At 47.3% G+C, this 20,581-nt stretch overlaps 1 protein-coding gene across 2 annotated transcripts in view; it reads left to right on the top strand.

Moving 5' to 3' along the window:
* Positions 1–2,646: 2,646 nt before the first annotated feature.
* The window catches only part of Aldh5a1 (aldehyde dehydrogenase 5 family member A1), a 33,164-nt gene continuing 15,229 nt past the window's right edge, over positions 2,647–20,581 (top strand). For both annotated transcript variants that reach the window (XM_050142399.1, XM_050142398.1), the window contains exons 1-4: positions 2,647–3,117; positions 14,132–14,215; positions 15,839–16,009; positions 17,509–17,625. In XM_050142399.1, coding sequence (XP_049998356.1) covers positions 2,797–3,117; positions 14,132–14,215; positions 15,839–16,009; positions 17,509–17,625 — 693 coding nt within the window. In that variant the 5' untranslated portion in view covers positions 2,647–2,796. The remainder of the gene's footprint in view (positions 3,118–14,131; positions 14,216–15,838; positions 16,010–17,508; positions 17,626–20,581) is intronic.

Here is a 20,581-nt window from a genome sequence, read left to right on the forward strand (position 1 = left end):
ACAGCTCAGCAGGCAAAGGTACCTGCTGCCAAGCCTGAGGACCTAAGTTCAAGTCCTGAGACCCAATGGTAGAAGGAGAGAGCCAATCTGGCAACCCTCCCCCTTCTCCACACAAATAAATATGTTTTAAAAGCCAGGAACTGGAAACTAATGGTTCCCAGGAGCATATGGAGAAAAGGGAAGCCATCCTCCCTCCCCCAGTGAATTTCTCCTATGGGCCCTAGTGAGCATACCTACCCAAGGTCTGGGAGACACCAGGGAAGGAAGCCAGAAGGCTGGCGGGAATTGTTCCCACTCTAAAGGGAGTTTGCAGGGAGGGGTGCACAAAACAGTATGGGACATGGGACATGCCACTTCTCAGACTATAGGGACTGTTGTCTTGGTGAACTCTGTCCTTCATCAAATAAGTAAATAAATGGCAGTTTTACTGCAACATTGGTGGGAAGATTAATACAGCAAGATTGTACCTAAATTGGGCTTCCTTTCCCTTCTCACTTTAAAAGAGAGAGACGCTGAGTGGTAGGCTCCTAGGTATCACTCCTGCGGTGCCTGGAGGGCCAGCCAGCTGAGAAGGGGAATAGGAAGGGCTTCAGACATCTTCTCAAGTTAGGGGTGGTGACACATGCCTGGAACCCCAGCACTTGGATTTGCTGAGTTCAAGGCCAGCCTGAGCTACATGGTGCCTCTGAGGTCAACTCTGGCTGCAGAATGAAATCCTGGTTTTGATTTGTTTTGCTTTGTTTTTAAGTTAGAAAGGGGGGTAGTAGGGGAGAGGGGAAGGGAAAGAAGGAGGGAGGGGGAGAGGGGGGGACAGAGAGATAAAGAGACAGAAAGACACACAGAGAGAATAAATTCTGGACTGGAAAGTGAGATTCACAGCTGATTTCAAGTTTAGGGCCTCCAGCCAATAAGACTTGGTCTGAAGGAAAGCCATACTAGGTAGAATGGACTGTTAGTAGAGCTCCCCCTATAGGTAGCAGGCGAAAACGCCAGATTGGGATAGCCACCGAGGCCCTTCTTATCTTGACTTCTCTTCCCAATCCCCTCAACAAAATAGAGGACAAAATAGTAAACAGACACAGGCACCTGCATGTGCACACCACCTGCACACACAATCAAATGCTGCTCTTACGACTTCCGCCAGATATTGACTGGCACAAAGCTAGAAGGCTCTGACTCAGCAAAAGACAAAGTCCACGGTTAAAGGGACATCCTAGGAATTTTGCAAATACAGTACCCTAACTGGGACATGCAGCTCTTGCCTGTAACCCCAGAACTCTAGGAAGGAAGGCTGCGAGATGTAGGTCTTCCTTCTACTAGGGTACATAGTCACGTTTTCTCAATAATTATTATCCTTTTATCAATAAGAGAAAACCCTACGTGCTTTAGAAAGGCCAGCAAGACACTTTCATACCATCTACAGTAACTGAACATGAACACGAGAAAATGTTAAGTCTTGGCATCTTAAAATAACGCACAGGGGTGATGGTGGTGCACGCCTTTAATCCCAGCACTCGGGAGGCAGAGGCAGATGGATCTCTGTGAGTTCGAGACCAGCCTGGTCTACAAGAGCTAGTTCCAGGACAGGCTCCAAAGCTACAGAGAAACCCTGTCTCGAAATTTTTTTTTTAAAAAAAAGAAATACTTATAAAAACGGGGGGGGGGGCTGGAGAGATGGCTCAGAGGTTAAGAGCATTGCCTGCTCTTCCAAAGGTCCTGAGTTCAATTCCCGGCAACCACATGGTGGCTCATAACCATCTGTAAAGAGGTCTGGTGCCCTCTTCCGGCCTGCAGGCATACACACAGACAGAATATTGTATACATATTAAATAAATAAAATAAATATTTAAAAATAATATTGAGTTGCATTTGACCCCCAAATTCTGAGCATGGACCAGCTATTTCTTTTATCCAAATTAACTTGGGGTTCCTTGTTGCTGTAAAGTTTGAGATGTATCCAGAGAATGAAGATGCTGTTTGGGGTGATTTGCTATGTTCAATCCTCACATCCTATTGCTAATAATAATAATAATGTCTCACTACGTAGCCCTGGTTGACCTTGAACTCACTGAGAACCTCCCACCTCTGCCCCTCAAAGCCTGGGGTTAAATGTCTGGGCCTTGATTGTTTCCATTTACTAGTTGGCCAGACTTCAGCCTTGCAAGTTGCTTGACCTACAGCAGCTAGGACATGCAGCATACGAATCTACTTGCAAAGATCCACCAGAGGAAATATGCAAAAAAGCATGCAAGGGGAATGCCTGAGCCTCACTTCTTCGACCCGCCCCTAGTTGAATGGTTTGCCCCATATCTCAGTACTCAGGAGCACCCTGCTTCGAATTCATGAAGAAGGATATGAAGAAAAGCATGCAAAGGACGGATTACCGAGTACACTTCGCCCCTCATCGAATAGTGGTCCCCAGTCCCAGTGTTCAAGAGCTGCGGCATGCGGAACCTCTATGTTAGCCTTGGTTAACATATTGCCGGGGCTCCTGTCACCGTTAAGGCCTAAGAATGCCAAGTGAGCACCCGACCCCCGGAAAGGTGACTTTATGTGTGCAAGTTCATTTTTACTAGCAGGCCCGCGGGGAGCACAGGCCGGTTCAGAACCACGCAGCTCCTGGAGCACAGGGAGAGGGCGCTCTCGGCGTCCCCGCCACCCTCAGCGGCCGTCCCCGTCGCCAGCCCCGCCACCCTGCGCGTCCCTGTTGCCGCGCGCTCCCGCTTTCCCGCGACCCCTGAGCTCCTGCTCGCTCGCTTGCCTGTCCCTTGCCTCTGTCGCCGCCACTGCGGGGCCATGGCGACCTGCTTTCTGCTGCGGAGTTTCTGGGCCGCTCGTCCGGCGCTGCCGCCTTCCGGCCGCTGCCGCCGCCCGGCGCCCGCGGGAACCCAGCGTCGCAGCTACGCCCGCGGCCCCGCTGGCCTCCCCGCCGACCTACTCCGCGGGGACAGCTTCGTGGGAGGCCGCTGGCTCCCGGCCCCCGCCACCTTCCCGGTACACGACCCGGCCAACGGCGCCACACTGGGCACCGTGGCCGACTGCGGGGCGCCCGAGGCCCGCGCAGCCGTGCGCGCCGCCTACGATGCCTTCTGCTGCTGGAAAGGGGTCTCTGTCAAGGTGAGAGCGCTGTCAGGTGCAGGCTCGGCCTATGGGGGAAGCAGATACCCAAAGTGAACCCAGCTCGTGACACCCCCCAGCCCAGTTCCCCGGGGTACACAGAGCAACAACAAAAAGACACAAATAAGTTTGGAGCTTGGGATCGATGCCCACCATGTTGTCAGATCCCCCGTTTTCAAATCTCAAATAAGAGAGAAGAATAGGGGTGCATAATAAAAGTGAGCTGAATACTGTTAGCTCTCTACCTCGTGTGTGTGTGTGTGTGTGTGTGTGTGTGTGTGTGTGTGTGTGTAGAAGAGGGCAGGAGAGAGCGCACTATATATGGGAGCTATAGGTAGAGGCTGTATATCTGTACGTGTAGGCTGCACGTGGAGCTGTTTGTGTAGGAGTTGTGTCAAGGACACTGAGAAAGGCTGTGTGAGCTTTGTTCAGGGGAGGGAAAAGCCCAGGTGCAGTCTCTGATTTTCAGTCTTAATGGGAAGGGAAGGGCTGTCACTTGGGTGGACAATGAGGGGATAGATGGTAAGACAGAAAACTAGTTTAGAAATTTTCTTCCTCCTTCATTTATGATGTTACCCCTGCAGGCAACACTGAAATCATGGCTTCCCTATCATTCACAGCCTCCCTGAAAATAGGTGCCTACCGATAAGGGTAGAAACCCCAGAGTCTTAACATCCACCCACTCAAAGGGGAGTTGCTGAGCGCAGGCTACCTGTCACATATTTCTGGGGTGTTTGGAATGCTGAGCCAAAGAAAAGCAGGATGGGCAGGGGAGCTGGAGTCCAGCCCTGAAGAGGCACTTGCTGCTTTGAGAGAACTGGGTTCAGTTCTCAGCCCTCCCATGGTGAACCTTTAACAGCCTGTAACTCCAGTTCCAGGGAAAGGCAGGGACTCAGAAGGTGCACATACATACACGCAGGCAGAGATCCAGCCTCTTGTAGAGAGCTCTTGTGATGCATTGTGTTCTTGGGATCCAAACTGCAAACAATAAACACCTTCCTCAGCAAGGAAGTGTGTTGAAGGTGATGGATAATGTGGGGAGCAAAGACACAGGCAGGCCCAGAGGTCAGAGGTCAGGAGGAAGGGCCAGGAGCAGAACAGAATACAGGTCTGTGAGGATGGCACAGCAAAGTACTGTTTGGGTGGCTTAAAAAGTGACAGGATTGTGTCTCCCTGCTCTTCTGGAGGTTAGAAGTCAGAGGATGTGCCGGCTAGGGTTATGTCAACTTGACACAAACTAAAGTCATCTAAGGGGAAGGAACTTCAATTGAGAAAATGCCTCCATAAGATCAGGTTGTGGGGAAATCTGTAAGGCATTTTTTTAATTAGTAGTTGAAAGGGGAGGACCCAGCCCATGGTGGGTGGTGCCTTCCCTAGGCTGGAGGTCCTGGGTTCTGTAAGAAAGCAGGGTGAGCAAGCCATGGGGAACAAGCCAGGAAGCAGCACCCCTCCATGGCCTCTACATCAGCTCCTGTCTCCAGGTCCTGCCCTTTTTGAGTTCTGTCCCGACTTCCTTTGATGATGAACTATGATGTGGAAGAGTAAACCAATTAAACCCTTTCCTCCCAACTTGCTTTTAGGTCGTGGTGGTTTGTTGTAACAACAGAAACCCTAAGACAGGACAAAATGGCAGCAGGCCTGGCTTCTTCTTGAGGCCTCTCTCCTTCACTTGTAGACATTGTTTTGGTTCTGTCACCATCACCTTCTTCTGGGAACATTTGCTGATTTAGGGCCTAGCTGAACTTTATTTTGCCGGGGAGGGGAGCAGTTTCCATACAGGGTTTCTCTGTGTAGCCCTGGCTGTCCTGGTACTAGCTCTGTAGACCAGGCTGGCCTCGAACTCACAGAGATCTGCCTGCCTCTGCCTCCTGCATGCTGGGTACCTAGCTAAACTTAATCACCTCTTTAAACTTTATCCCCAAGCACGGTCTCATTCTGAGGCACTAATGAGGAGGATCTAGACGTCAACACCTTACTCTAGAAGGGGACACATTTCCTCCTATAACTTCAAGGCCAGCCTTCCTTAGGATGTAAGGACTAAGAGAGATAAGGGGGAATCCTGAACTGCACAGAGACATGGCTACTTTGGTTTCCAGAACAGCAAGGAGGTCTTTGTGGCCCATAGTGGACCAAGAACTAGGAAGGAATGCAAGAAGCTGTCATAGAGGCGGCGGAGAAGGGGCTGCTTCCGTCAGGACCTGTGGACCATCCAAGGAATTCCAGCTTTACTTTGACAGAGTGCGTGGTGACAGGAATACCCCAGCCCTGACGCTGATGAGAGGCTGTAAGAGGGCCCTGGTAGAAACAGGCCTGTTAAGAGGCGCTATTGACCTGCTTTTGTCTTTTGTTTGTTTGTTTTTATTAATAAGGAGATTCCTGGGATAGGCTAACTTTATAAGAAAAATAATTTTGCTCTTCCTATGGATTTAGCTGGTAGAAAGCGAAGATGAATGACAGCCTGTACTGTTTGGAGGTCTGCGGGCCTCAGTGACTGACAGCTCCAGAAGATGTAACCCATTCCTGGCACTGAGCACCTTATTTATTAGCCTGTGGTACCCAGTAAGGGCATTGCCGTCTTGTTAGAGAGCAACTTCATTTCAGTCTGTTCGTCTGTCTATGGGAGCTTCTACAGTAGAAGATTAGTTTCCAGTGACTTCTTTAAAAAGGATTTTAGTGTCATTTAAGGCTATGGCCAGTGCTATTGGTGACCTCCTAGACCTTGATGATAAGACCCATTCCCAGCACTGAGAAGGTTAAGTACACACCATGTATTTGAGTCATAGCACATGGAGGTATCAAGCTGGTTCTGATCTAGAAGCTTCATCTCTACTGGGATATATCTGTCACAGTGCTGGGCAGTGTGTACTGATGGACTTTTTGTCAACTTGACACAAGTAGAGTTATCTAGGAAAAGGGAATCTTAATAAGAGTATGACTGGCATGTAGACAAACTTGTAGGGCATTGTCTTGATTGATATGAGATGTGGGTAGTACTGCCCCTGAGTAGGTGGCCCTCGGGTATGTAAGAAAGTAGACTGAGCAAGCCATGAAGGGCAAGCTAGTCAGCAGCACTCCTCCGCGGTCTCTGCCTCCAGGTTTCTGCCTCCAGTTCTTGCCCTGACTTCCTTTGATGACTGACTGTGGGGCAGAAGTGTGGGATGAAATAAGCTCTTCCCCAAACTGCATTTGGTCATGGTGTTTTAGCACAGCAATTTGGCTGGAAAAGCTGTTGAGTGCTCAGAACTCACTGGGCTGCTCTATAGGAGTCTGGAAAATAAGGTTGAAGGCAACGCAGATGATGGGGGCCTAGAATGTGAAATTGCAGAGGGAAGTTTTAAAGTTCCTTAACGACTCTATCAATGCCATTTAGGTGGTATTTTGAATTAAGAACTACTAAAGCAAAGTTTTTGCTTTTCTGCGGCAATCAATGCTGATCAACAGGAGCTGAGAAATTAGTGGTGGGTAAAAAGAGCCCAGCAAGCTCTTTTAAAAGCGCACACCTTTAATCCCATGTAGAGGCAGGCGGATCTCTGTGAGTTTGAAGCTCTACAGAGTGAGTTTCAGGACAGCCAAGGCTACACAAAGAAACCCTGTCTTGAACAATCAAGAGAGAGAGAGAGAGAGAGAAGCAACGTAGATGCAATCTTCTGGTGAGTATTTTCTCGAGGTTAGCATACAGTGACAGTGGCCCAGAGTTGGATGGGGCTGCATCTTACACTGAAAGCCAACTTTGGTAATGTATAAGAGTTTGTGGTACTGGTTTTGAAGTCATGAAGAATCATTGAGAGCAGAGACTTGATGCTGTGTGGCAGGACTGGAGTCCCTAAAGACCAGGAGAGTCACTAGTGAAGGTACAGCCTTAGTTGCATGAGAAGTCCGAGGATTGAAGGGGTCATGAAGAAAAGTTGAGTCATGGCACCATGTGGCAGGGTCAGAGTCCCCAAGGAGAGCCCAGGAGAGGCTATTGGTGAAGGTGCAGTCCATTCACATCAGGACAACTCAGCGACTGGAGATGCCAATACGATGATGGGATGGCCACCAGGGACAGTAGCAGCTGTGGTGTAGAGCCAACTTGAGCCTGTGACATAAGCTGTATGTGCAGTGGCTGACGGAGCTGGAGAAGGACCGCTGCCAAGCCCAAGATCATAAGCTCCAGATGTCTGACACCGAGCTCAGCATAGCTGGACTTTGGTTTTGCTCTAATCTGATTGGAACTATGCCTGGTTTCTTTCCTCTTGTAATAAAAAGCATTGAACTTATTTTCAGTTTATAGGAGCTAACAGTTAAGAGATTTTGGAATTTTACAAACATTTGGATATTTAGAGAGATTGGGGATATTTTAGAGAGAATTCTGATGTTTTAGAGAGATTTGATGTTTTAAAGAAACTGAACTTTCAACGTGTTGAATTTGTAAAGACCACGGAACTCTTAAAAGTAGAAATGCTTTTACGTTGTGAGATTTATATTACCACGATATCCAGAGAGCAACGAGAAGAAGATGTGGCCTAAGTGGTGTGCTTGTGTGTGAGGCTGACAAGCTGTCAGTTGTGCTGGCTAATTTTATGTCAGCGTGACACAAGGTGAGTCATCTGGGAAGAAGGAATCTTAATCAAGAAATACGTCCGTAAGACTGGCCTGTAGGGCATCTTTATGACTGATGATGGATGTGGAAGGCCCTAGCCCACTGTAGATGGTGTCACCCCGGGCATGTGGTCCTAGGATATACAAGAGAGTAGGCTGAGCAAAGCACAAGGAGCAAGCCAGTGAGCAACACTCCCTCATGGCCTCTGCATCAGCTCCTGTGTCCAGGTTTCTACCTCCAGGTCTATCGAGGTTTATGCTGGGGTTAGCCAGCCCCCTAAACTTCTCAGGATGCAGAAGGACCGCTATACAAACAAAAACTGATGAAAGATATTTGAGGGTGAATGAAATAAGTTAACGCACATAAATATTTTCTTCATGTTCTATTTATTCTTCCTATGCTCTCTCAATGTTTCCCTCTTGCTGTTCCCTTTCGATGCTCCTCTTCCATGTTCCCTTTTGGTCCTTCCCTCTTGATGTTTCTCCCAATTCCACAAGGTTTGCAGTTTATATACCCACACAGACATAGCTAGCAATTGCATAGGCGATAGCAATGGTCCCAAGCATGCTTTTCTTAGGCCTAACAAGATGCATGGAGACTAACAAAGTAGGCACCTTATATCTCAGAAGGGGCATGGCTGTGAGGCTCCCCTGTAGATACTGGGAGGATTAGAATGGTGCTTGACCCCTGGGCAGTATCCGCTGGCACCCAGGTGAGAAGAAATTCCTTTCTCTGAGGCTGGTTTAGCGACCCAAGCTTTTTTTTCTGCTTATTTTTGGGGGTAAACAGTTAATTTCCTAGACTAAGACCTTGTGTCAAATGAAAGGTGAAGGTGAGTACAGAATATTAAGAGCTTGTTAGAGTAGAGCAAAGACCAGTAGGTTATACTTTCCTGGGTTGGCTGTGAGAAAATTCAGGGCAACCCAGACCTGCTTATCAGTAAGAGCATACATACTGTCTCTCTGCTCAGGGCCTCCTGCTCAGGGCTCCTTTCTTGTCAATGATGACAACTCCGGGGGGGGGGGGGGATATAGTTTTTATGTAAATTTGACTATTAGAACAAAGGTTTGGCTGAGTGAGTTGAGTACTTTCACACCTGGGCTTCACAGTTGCCAGTACAGGAGAAGTCAAATTTAAAGAATGATTTATACACTGCTGGGATATTTTGGGATGAATCCCACTGTGGAGAGAAGGAAGGCTATGGCTTCACGGGCACTATTCAAAAGAGAGGTGTTCCCGAAGCTCTGCAGACCAGGTTCCTCACTGCTCCTGCGGATTTGCCTAGTGGCCTGTCAGCTGTCCTTTTACTTGTGGCTCACGGCACAGGTCAGGCCATAGCTTCTTTTAACATGGACTGTGAGATGGAATAAACCCTTCCTTCCCAAGTTGTTTCGGTCATGCTGTTTCAGTAGAAACCCTAAGACAGCACTCTACCCGAAGAGAAAAGTAATTCTCAGTCTTGCCCAACTGTGAACCTGTCGTGATATTTTGTTTGCGTTTTAGCAGATAAAGTTTTCCTGAAGTTCAGAGTGCAGAGCTAAGTCACCAGAGGCCATGGAGTGGTGGCACACATCTTTAATCTCAGAACTCGGGGCAGACAGATCTCTTTAAGTTCAAGGTCACCCTGGGCTGCTCAAAACTGATCTAGTCTGAAAGAGAAACAGAGCTCACACAAAGGAGATATCAGCACTTAGAATCACAGGCCTTTAATCCCAGCACTAGGGAGGCAGAGACAGGAGTGATATGGCTGGGCAGAGAGAGGAATATAAGGCGGGAGGAGACAGGAGCTCAGTGTATCCTGAGAAGCCATGCAGTCTGAGGACAGGATCACCCCTTTGGTCTGTGCATTAGTAGAGGAAAGAACTCTCTAGTTGCTGGCTACTCTGCTCTGATCCTTCAGCTTTCACCACCCTGATAGCTGACTCCAAGTTTTTATTATTAAGACCAATTAGAACTGAGCTACAGAACCCTATAAGTTACAATAACAACTGGTCTGGCAAGACATGCCCATGTACAAGTAGTGGCAAGAATATCATGGTCATAGCCAACCACTTTCTGATTGAATTTAAGTCCCACACTGCAAGATGAAACTCATACCTGGAGCCATTGTCAGGCCAAGAACCTCTGGGAGAACCGACTTCTGTTATCCTGCTAAAAGGACATAGTATTAAACTGATTCCTAACGACTTCGTGTTATACCCATAGATTAACGCGTCTTTCAACACTAATCAGAGAAGCTTCTATTTTCAGTAGATGGTGATTAACACAGAGGCCAACAAGTGGCCAAGGCACAGAGAATAAAAGACTACGGGATGCTCAGCCCTAACTGGGACATCTACATTGCATCCCTGTATTGCATCCCCCTCCTCCCAAAACTTGGGGACCATTTCAGCAGAGGCAGCAGAAAGACTGTAAGAGCCATAGCTGGAGGATGCATGCAGCAGGACGGCTACACAGATAAACTTAGGGCAGTTGTGAGCACATACACAAGAAGCCCTGTGCAAGCGCAATGTAGACCGCATCCCAGCAGAGAGCGGGGATGGTGCTTTCATGTCCAGCCCTAACCCAGAAGCTATTGCACTGGATAGCTGCTGGAAGAGGGTGAGTCAGGTTTCTTTGAGAGTTTTACTGCTGGTGAGGCAGCCACACCCCGGCGGAAGGTCACACATCCAAGAATATACAGAAAGAACAAATGGTCTCAATAGGTGAAGAAACAAAAATAGAGGACACAAAGTTGGTGTATCTGGGACAATATGATCAAAATATACTATAGGAGAGCCTCAAAGAATTAATAAAAATAGGTAAAATATTTTAAAAATAAGTTTACCATTTGAATCTATAATTATAATTAATGAAAGAAGGTAGAATAACAGGCTGAACCAGTTGTTGATTCACACACAAAGTCCAATATCAGCTTGTCCTCATGGATTTGGCCTGTGTAGAGACCCTAATGATGGATGACATCATGGTAGGGACATGCCTGATCATATCTTGAGACAAAAGTCTGGAGACAAAGATTCGGTGGCAGAGATCTGTTCTGTAGCTGCTCATGGTGGGAAAACTAACTCCAGGGCTGTCAGGATAGTTCAGTAAGTAAAGGCAGTTGCTGGACACATCTGGTGACCAGAGTTCAGCCCCTCAGAAGTCACAGAAAAGGAGACGAAGAGGACCAACTCCACAGAGTTGTCCCCTGGTCTCCATGTGTGCTGTGTGGCACATACGCACCCTTTAAGAATGGTAATAACCAAATATTGAAAACATATCTAGTTCATGTTCCATGAGTATGACTCTACTCCCTTCTAAGGCCACTCAGACCGCTGAGGAGGTGCTGACTTTAGCAGCATCCTACTGAAGACTGAGCCTCCAGCACGGGATCCGGGAATTGGGGCATTAGCGACACACTCAAACCATAGTGGAGGGCATTGATTGACGTAGGTGGGAGGCCATGATGACTCAAACAAGGCAGAGGTAGTGTCAAATGGCCCCGTGAAGGGTGTAGTTTAACATAGAGCTGACCATCTTCACTGATGTATTATTAAGAGATGTATGTGAAATTAATCAGTGATGACCCCAGCAGTTTTGGGTCTGGGCAACTCTTAAGGGTGAAGACCCCACCCACTGCTGGGGAAGAATGTAAGTGGAGCACTGCCGGGTGAGATGCCAGGGGTCAGCTCAGGACCCTTGCCTCTGAGATGGTAAACGGTCCTGTAGACGCCCCAGGCAGGGGACTGGATAGGTGAGCTAGAGTTTGAAAGTGAGCCTGGGTAGAGGGGCAAGTATTAAAGTCACACACTCGGGTGCTGCGTGTGCAATCTGCTACGGGAGTGATGGGAGAGGAGCAGAGGCAGACCTGATCCCTGGACTCACAGTGGCTCTTGAAGATCAAGGGCACCACACAGTGGTGTCACTGCTCAGGGTACAGGGAACTTTTCTAGTCCTGTAGGCAGCTTGGCAACCAGCAACCTGGTGTTGGGGCCCCTCTGATTCAGCCACATCATCCTGTTATCCAACCATAGCCTTCATCTTCCAAACTTCAGCTCTAAGATTACAAGAGCCTGGGACCTCTTAGGGGAACTTCGTTCTTGAAGAAGGTATTTCTGGGTGCTGGAACAATACTGAAGGAGAGCTTCTGTAGATTCCCCGGAGGAAGCAGTGGAGGACAAAGCAGGGAATGAGACTCGCCCTCCTTTCCTGAGTCTGTACTAGCTGTCTGAACTCACTTCTCTTCCCAAAGCCCACTCACCTCCCATCACCATAACGTGTCCTTAAAATACATAACATGTGTAACTTCTGTCTCTGGGCCTGTCTGTCACTCAGCCTTCCATTATCTTCCCTTCTCCGAAGCAGTAGAACTGGTCCACACACCTTGTCATCAGCAAGTGATTAAGAGAGGAATAATTGAATTTGGCTCACCATTCAGGGGATTTGGGTCATTGTGGTGGGAAAGGCACAGTGACACACTCCATGATGGCTGGACCACATGGTGGATCTCCACATGTGGCCACTAGACCAGGAAGCAGAAAACAGCACCGAAAGTGGGACCAGGCAGTAGCCCTCAGGCCCCCTCCACTCCACTGTGACACACCTCCAGCCCATCTGCACCTCTTAAAAGGTCCACAAGGTTCCAAGACAGCGCCACCATTTATTCACCAGGTGAATAGACATGAGTTTGTGGGGAGCACTTCCAATTCAAGCTAGAACAGCATGACAGGAAGGGAACTGATATTTATTGTTTCCCAGAGTGCTGCATATATATATATATGCAATGTGAATTTTCCCTCAGAGTTTTGAAAGTCAAAGGTCTAACTGAGTAAGCATGTTTCGCTCCTCCTAGGAGCTCTAGGGCACAATTTGCTCCCCTATCTTTTCCAGGTTTCCCACATGCCTTTGCTATGGCCTGTTGTTCCTCTGCCGTTTGGTTTTCTGGTTGCATCCCATCTTCTGACTCTGGCACTCTGTCCTGTTACCATCACTCTCACGGCTGCACTGCGCCCACCTGGCAATCTATCCAGGATCACATTAGCCAAGTCCATTTGCCATCTCAGGTAGTTGTAACAAGTTCAGGGACTGAGACTGTGGCTAACTGAAGGTTAGTGCTGTTCCTGGTGCTTCCTAAGTGATGTGTTTAGTCTTCTGAAGATTCTCTGATGTGGACATGTGAGTCGTGTTGTGGATGAAGAGACTAGGTGGCTCTAGTGAAGGATTCGGGCTGGGAACCATGTGTGACATCCACTCTTCTGCCTTGCTGAAACCCTATTTGAGTTTCACGGGTCCACACAGCTTCATAGTTTAGGGTGAACAGGCAATCCTTGAATTATTAGTCAAGTTAGGAATTTTCCACTTTATGATAGTTTAAGAGCAGTGGGACCTCCCCTTTTAATGCTAGGCCACAGTAACAAGCCATGGCTTCCAGACGACTGTGCTATGGACTGAAGCAGCCAGTTCTTGATTTTCTACTATGCTGCTGAGCTAGGCTGCTCAGCTGCACACTTGTGTTAGGGGCATTTTCAGTAGGATGTTGTTGGCTACCATTGGGCTATTAGGACATCACTTCATCATAAATGGAGGGGTATCTTTGTCAGCATTCTATTGCTGACAAAATATCATTATATTATATTATATTATATTATATGCTATAACAAGATGCTGCCAACTAGGAGCTTAACAAACAAAAACATCCCATCTTAGAGCTAAAGTCTAGAGCCAAAGTGTTCTAGTAGCAGCTCCTTCTAAAGACTGTGAAGGCAAGATTTATTCCATATCTTTCTGCATGGTTTATAGAAGGCTATTTCCCTGTATCTGTTTAGGTGGTGTTTTCTGGATGTGTTCTGATGTCAGTACCCAAACACACACACACACACACACACACACACACACACACACACACACACGCAAGCACACTTTTTCCCCACTGTGTATTCCTGACTACCCTCAAACCCACAATGTAGACCAGGCTGGCCTTGAATTCACAGAGATCTCTACCTTCTGAGCACTGGAATTAGAGACATGGACCACCACACCTACACCACATCTTGTTTTTAGAGTGACACCATCCTTGGATATATATTTACCATTGAATTGATACACGCTTGCCCCAAAATTCTGATTTAAGCAATCCTCCTGCCTGCCTCAGTTTCCTCCTTGGTTTTATGGTGACTTTTCATACATGTGTGTCATTATAACCTTCTCCGGTTTGTCCTCTTCCATCCCTGCCGGATGCACATCTCTTCTAGGAAAAGCACCCATAAACAAACCCAAAAACGTTTTACAAGCTATTGAGACAGCCCTCAGCCTGGTGAAGCTGACACTCAGAGTGAACCGGTCCACTGAGTGTGAGACTCCACACATCGCTGGTGCTTTGGGAGGGATGGTTGTTGAGTCATCTTTTTCCACTTCCCAGCTCATTGCTTCTCCATCTCATTTCTTTTCCAGGAGAGGAGTTTGCTACTTCGTAAATGGTACGACTTAATGATGCAAAATAAGGACGACCTTGCCAAGATCATAACAGCCGAGAGTGTGAGTTCACCAGCTTGCTGCATGAGGAGGAGTCCTGGAGTGGTTAGGCCAGAGCTTGGGGAAGCGCCTGGCTTCCCCGACTGGTGTCCTGCAGCTTAAGAACACGCAGTCCTTTGATGACAAAGGGACTGGGTCATCATGGTGCTCAGAAAACACATTTGCAGAAACAAAATTTATGTGCTCTAGAGTATTTGTTGCTAATTTGCAAAAAAAATAGATTTGGGGGCTGGAGAAATGGCACAGCAATTGAGATCGTGCACTACTCTTGCAGAAGACCCAAGTTCAGTGCTCTAAGCTCGCATCACGCAGCTCACAACTGCCTATAATTCCAGCTCCAGGGGATCCATTGCCTCTGACCTCTATGGACACCTGCACTTGTGTGCACACACAGCCCACAGACACACACAATTAAAAATAACAACAATAAATATTTAGGAAATAGGTTTATTTAGAGCTTTGTGAACAATGATTTTTAATCACTCCAGTTTTTTAATTTTTAAGATTTATGCTATTATTAATTCATGTATATGTATATATGTACATATGTGAGTGCAGACAAGACTGGAATAGGGCTTTAAATTTCCTAGAACTCGAGTTACAGATGGTTGTGAGCCACCATAAGGGTGCTAGGAATCAAACCCAGGTCACCTGGAAGAGTAGTAGCCAGTACGCTTAGCCTCTGAGCCATTTTTTATATAATATTTTTTATTTATTGATAATTTCATACATACATGTATACAATATATTTGTATTCTTTCAGTTTCTCTCTTCCCCAACTCCAACTCTTCTTTGACCCCTTCAGAGTGTTCCTTCCCAATTCCATGTCCTCTTAATTTTACTTTTGTTAACCTTAGCCCAGCTAGTACTAGTCATGGGTGTGAGGCCATGCCCTGGGGTATGGACAACCTACAAGTGGCCGGTCCTTCAGATAAACTACAGGAGGCTCTCCCTTCCGATAAAAATTATTCCCCCTCCCCCACCAGCCATCCACTACTTATATTTCCTCAGCTAGCACTAGGGGTGTTGGAATTTCGAGTGGCTTGATCTTGTGTTGTTAACTTCAGCTGTTGTGACCCAATTATTTTCTTCTATTTGTCCGTTTTTGTTTTTCTCATTATTATTTATTTATTTGTTTTTGATTTTTCGAGACAGGGTTTCTCTGTGGCTTTGGAGCCTGTCCCTGAACTAGCTCTGTAAACCAGGCTGGCCTCAAACTCACAGAGATCCGCCTGCCTCTGCCTCCTGAGTGCTGGGATTAAAAGTGTGCACCACCACTGCCTGGCAAGTCTTTTCTCATTATTTTTAAGTTTGTAAATTGCACCATTAGTTTGTTCACAGAATAAGAGATTTCACACCACGAATTAGTGTTTGGGAAGCCTTAGACTATGCAGTGCTCCATGTCCACCCCTACTGTGAGCATATGCTGATGGCTGTTCTTACGGCATCTTTTTAAGCCTAAGACTGCACCAATGGGAATCATTTCCCAGCAGCCTCTGAGCTTTGATACAGGAAACTTTTCCTCTTCTTGCGTCTTTGAATAACTTAAAAAAAAAGAACAGAGCTGTTCTTTTCTCTTTTCTTTTTTAGAAGGCAATACACATGACCTTTTCTGGTTTGATTTAGGGAAAGCCGCTGAAAGAGGCCCAGGGAGAAATTCTGTATTCTGCCAGTTTCCTGGAATGGTTCTCAGAGGAAGCCCGTCGTGTTTATGGGGATATCATCTACACCTCTGCCAAGGATAAACGGGCGCTGGTCCTCAAGCAGCCCATTGGTGTGGCTGCAATCATCACTCCGGTATGTAGCGAGACCAGCACAATCCAGGGTGGGAGCCTGGGTAGAGCGGAGGGAAGCAGCGTCCTCTTCCTGGTGAGCAGGTGTGGCCATCTGGCTAGCTTTGCCACCTGTCCGTGGTTTCCTGACTCCTTTCCTGGATGTAGAGCGTGTTTCCACATTCTCTGTGACAGACAGGCCAGATGTAGTGGCCTAAGTGGCCGTGCGTGTTTTCTGATGCCTTCACAAACAGGGTGACCTGCAGAGGCTTTTATGACTTGGCATAGAGACTCCATCCTGGTATTGCCGAGCTCCTCTGAAAAGACCTTTGAAATTGTGTGTGTTTTTTTTTTTAATGGACTTCAAAGGGGACATTTTCTCTTTTTTATTTGTACCATTATTAAATACGTTTACCATGTGATTATCATCAATAGCAAAACATTTGTGCTTCTGTGGGCAATCACAGGGGCAGGTTGTAGAGCTCCAAGAACTGTGAATTAAGCTGCTGCCTCTGCCCAGGTGGGTTTGCAGTACACGGCTGGGCACCAGCTACCTCTCACCAGCCCTTCCTGGAGGGGCTTGGTGCCAACTTCTCTCCAGGGTTCGCCAGCTAGTATCATGGCTGCTGGCCTCTCCTGTTCAGAACAGTTTTAGATAGAGTTCTCCTTGCTTCCTGGGCTGATGAAGCCTGCCTTGAAGTTCACGATTGCTGGTCATGTGATCATATTGCTGCTTCAGTTTCCCGGAATCAGCAAAGGGGAATAATAATAACAATGAGCTCATTGAGGTATCAGAAGGATTTAGGTCACTGGCATTTCAAAGGGCTTACAGCAATACCTGAGACAGAATACACACTACTCGAGAGTTTGTTAAAATAAGTTTCTGCAGAGCTGGAGAGATGGCTCAGCGGTTAGGAGCACTGTCTTCTCTTCCAGAGGATGTTTCCTTCCCAGCGCCCATACCAGATAGCTCACAACTACCTGTAATTCCAGCTCCAGGGGATCCTGTGCCTTTTTCTGGCTTCCTTAGGCATGTACAGACATATAACATATATATACATGCATACACATAAATAAGTGAAATTATTAAAGGTCTGTAGATATCTATTTCCTATAAATATGTGTGTGAAAGGAAGTCACCAGCCATTTTCAAAGTCACATCATGAATACTTAAAGAGCCTCAAACCAAATCTAACTCAGCTCCTCTGTTTATAAATAAAGTTTTATTAGTGCACATGGGGTCCATTTGTGAGCCCATCTTTATGAGCAACTGCAGAGATGCAAAGTTGTGACAGAAACTCTACGTCCTACAAAATATGGCCCCCACAGAACACATTGGTCTAGATAGTTTTGTACTGTATCAAACTTCCAGGCTGTGCCCTGCTTCTGTGAACTTTGACCTCCCTGAGTCCGCACAGCAGCAAACAGGCTTGACAGTCAGTTATGCAATGGAGTCATGGCTGCCCCTGGCGAGCCTCCTATTGAATCCTGGGGCAGTCTTACATCCTCCCTTTGTTCTTCCAGTGGAATTTTCCTAGTGCCATGATCACCCGGAAAGTGGGGGCCGCCCTAGCAGCTGGCTGCACTGTGGTGGTGAAACCTGCTGAAGACACACCCTACTCTGCCCTGGCCTTGGCGCAGGTGAGTTTCCCTCCGTGCAGCACCAACGGAGGCCCAGGTGCATGCTTCTCAGGGACAGGAAGGAGCCTTTTTGGCATTTCCTCCTCTGCCCGTGTCTCCTGCTGCACACAGAGCATCTGTCTGGGTTCACCAGCAGCTGCTCCACAGCTCATGCTGCTTTCTTTAGTAGAAAAGGGGAAAAGAGGGGAGATTGTCAGCTTCCTGTCTCGATACCCTAAAGGTGATGTTGATATATCATCATTTTTCATTGCACTTCAAATGTGGGTGTTTCTCACATTTAGGAGCTTTCTTGTACTTTTTAATTTTTTATTTTATTTTATTTATTTTTATTTATTTTGGGGGTTTTCTTTTTTGAGGCAGGGTTTCTGGAACTTACTCTGTAGAGCAGGCTAGCCTTGAACTCAAAGATTCACCTGCCTCTTCGGATAAAAGGCATGTACTACCACCACCACCCATCTCTCTCTCTCTCTCTCTCTCTCTCTCTCTCTCTCTCTCTCTCTCTCTCTCTCTCTCTCCATTTCTCTCTTTAAATTTATTTTTGTGTTTTTGCTCTTTTTAAATTTTATTTGTGTATATGTTTGTGTTCTGTGTGAGTGTATGCCATGTTCACGCAGTGCCTGCAGAGACCAGAAGAGGGTGTTGGCATCCCTGCAGCTGGAGCTACAGGTGCTTGCGAGCCCCTGATGTGGGTGCTAAAAACGTACTCCAGATCCTCAGGGGAAGCAGCTGGTGCGCTGAGCCTCTGAGCCATCTCTCCAGCGCCAAGCTTCCTAATTTATTACTCCTGGTCCTAGTTCAGTCTGTATTAAGTCGAATCTTTATTTTTCTGCTTAAGCCTCTCAGGTGGCTTCACATGTCACTTGGAGTGAAATACAGATTGGCTGCAGGGGTCTCTGCCACCTTCCAAACTTGGCTTCCCTTGAGCGCCCCTCCTTCTTCTGTTTAAGTCCCCCTGGCTCCTGCTACTCCTCATAGCCTGCCAGCCTCACCCTCAACTGAGTTATTGAGCAAACTTTTTCTTCTGGAACACTCTCCCCCAGATGTTCCAGTGACATTATGCACTATTACTGTATACATACATGATGAGGGGACAGACACACATGCTACGGCACTCGTGTCGAGGTCAGAGGACAGCTCTGTGGGGTCCGTCCTCTCCTTCCACCTTTACATGGGCTCCGACGTAGGTCTGCAGGCTTCACAGCAGCACTTTACCCTCTGAGCACCGTGCCAGCCCACTTCCTGTCCTTCTGCTCCACACTTACAGAGATGGGGAAAGAACCTAGCAAGTACTCAGCCTCCCCTGCTGTTACTGAAGAAGTGAAGGGACATGTCACCCGAAAGGGATCCCCTTAGCATATCAGGTACTTTGAGGTGTAGAAAATGTTCTTTCACGAAGAGCCACCCAGCCTGACTTTTGTACATGTAACAAGCCAGGAAGGTGCTGTTTGGAAGGAGCGCTTCACCCTGGGAAACCTCAGGGTCGCAGGAGACTAGAGCATGAGACTGTAGCGAGCTAGAGTAATCAGACGGTGAAATAACTGTATGAGTTTTTGTGGCCCCCCAGCCCCCAGTTGTCTCTCTATAACATTCCTAAAGCACACTGTCCTGCCCAGAGATCCACACGTCCTGCATTCCCTCACACATCTCCTGTTCTTTGTCTGAAGAGCATGCGCATACCCCACTGCCATAACTTTTTCAGAAGTTACTGGCTTCTGACAGTCGCTGTACGCATATAAATTTGCTATAACTTCTATGCTTTTCTTTTCTCAGCCAACTTTATATTTACTGGGATTCTACATCCAGCCAAAGAATTCACATAAGAACTAGATCTCAGGGCTGGAGAGATGGCTCAGTGGTTAAGAGCACTGGCTGCTCTTCCAAAGGTCCTGAGTTCAATTCCCAGCACCCACATGGTGGCTCACAACCATCTGTAATAAGATCTGGAACCCTCCTCTGGCTTGCAGGCATACATGGAGACAGAATGTTGTACACATAATAAATAAATAAAATCTTTAAAAAAAAAAAAAAAAGAACTAGATTTCACTGGTCTGGTGGTACGAGCCTCGTATGCCAGCTATTCAGGAGGCTGGGGCAGGAGATTCCAAAGGTTAGGGCTAGCCTGGGCAACTTAGAGAGGAACTGTGGTTATTTGGATGGAAGGATCCCCAACAGGTTCATGTGTTTGAATGTATGGTCCCAAACTGATGGAGCTACTTTAGAAGGTTGTGGGGACTTTAGGAAGGAGGCCCCCAATGGAGGAAACGTGTCGCTGGGCGCGGTCCTCAAGGTTTTGTAGCCTGGCCCCACTTCCTGTCTGCTGTTCTGCTTCTGTGGACACAGTGTTACCCGCGCTTTGGCACCCATGCCCTCCCTGCCGCGATGGTCTGCATCTCATCTTCAACCATAGCCAAGATAAACCTACCCCCCTCAAACCACTTCTTGTTGGGAAAAGCAATTAGTGATAGTGATGGCCATATCTCGAAATAAAATGTGAAGCTGGAGATATAGCTCAGTGGTAGAGTGCTTGCTTAGCAAGCCTGAGGCCATGGGTTCAATTCCCGGTACCACAGAAACGCGCTTGCTCTGCCTTCTCCTTCTCCCTCCTTCTTCAGACTTAGTTCTGCTAGGGGTGGTGCTTTGCACAGCACCAGTACTCAGATGATGCCTCTCTGCTTGTTTTGTTCTTGAGCCTTTGTGTTAGCCAGCTTTCTGTCACTATAATGAAATGCCTGAGGTAACTGCTTATGAAGAGGAAAGGCCTGTTTCATTGCTAGGTTTTGGAAGCTCCAGTTGATGATCCCTGCTCCTTTGTGCCTATGGTAAGGCGGCATATCACGGTAGGAGCAGTGTGGCCAGGCAGACTGTCCACCTCACAGCCAGGAAGCAAGGGAAAGTGGAAAGGTTTGGTTCCTCAACGCCCTGTGGAAGTGTCCGAGCTACTTTTCTCATTGCTGTG

The sequence above is a fragment of the Alexandromys fortis genome, unplaced genomic scaffold (assembly GCF_014885135.2).
Source record: "Alexandromys fortis isolate MF-2015 unplaced genomic scaffold, M_Fortis_MF-2015_v1.1 scaffold_5, whole genome shotgun sequence".
Lineage (NCBI taxonomy): Eukaryota > Metazoa > Chordata > Mammalia > Rodentia > Cricetidae > Alexandromys > Alexandromys fortis.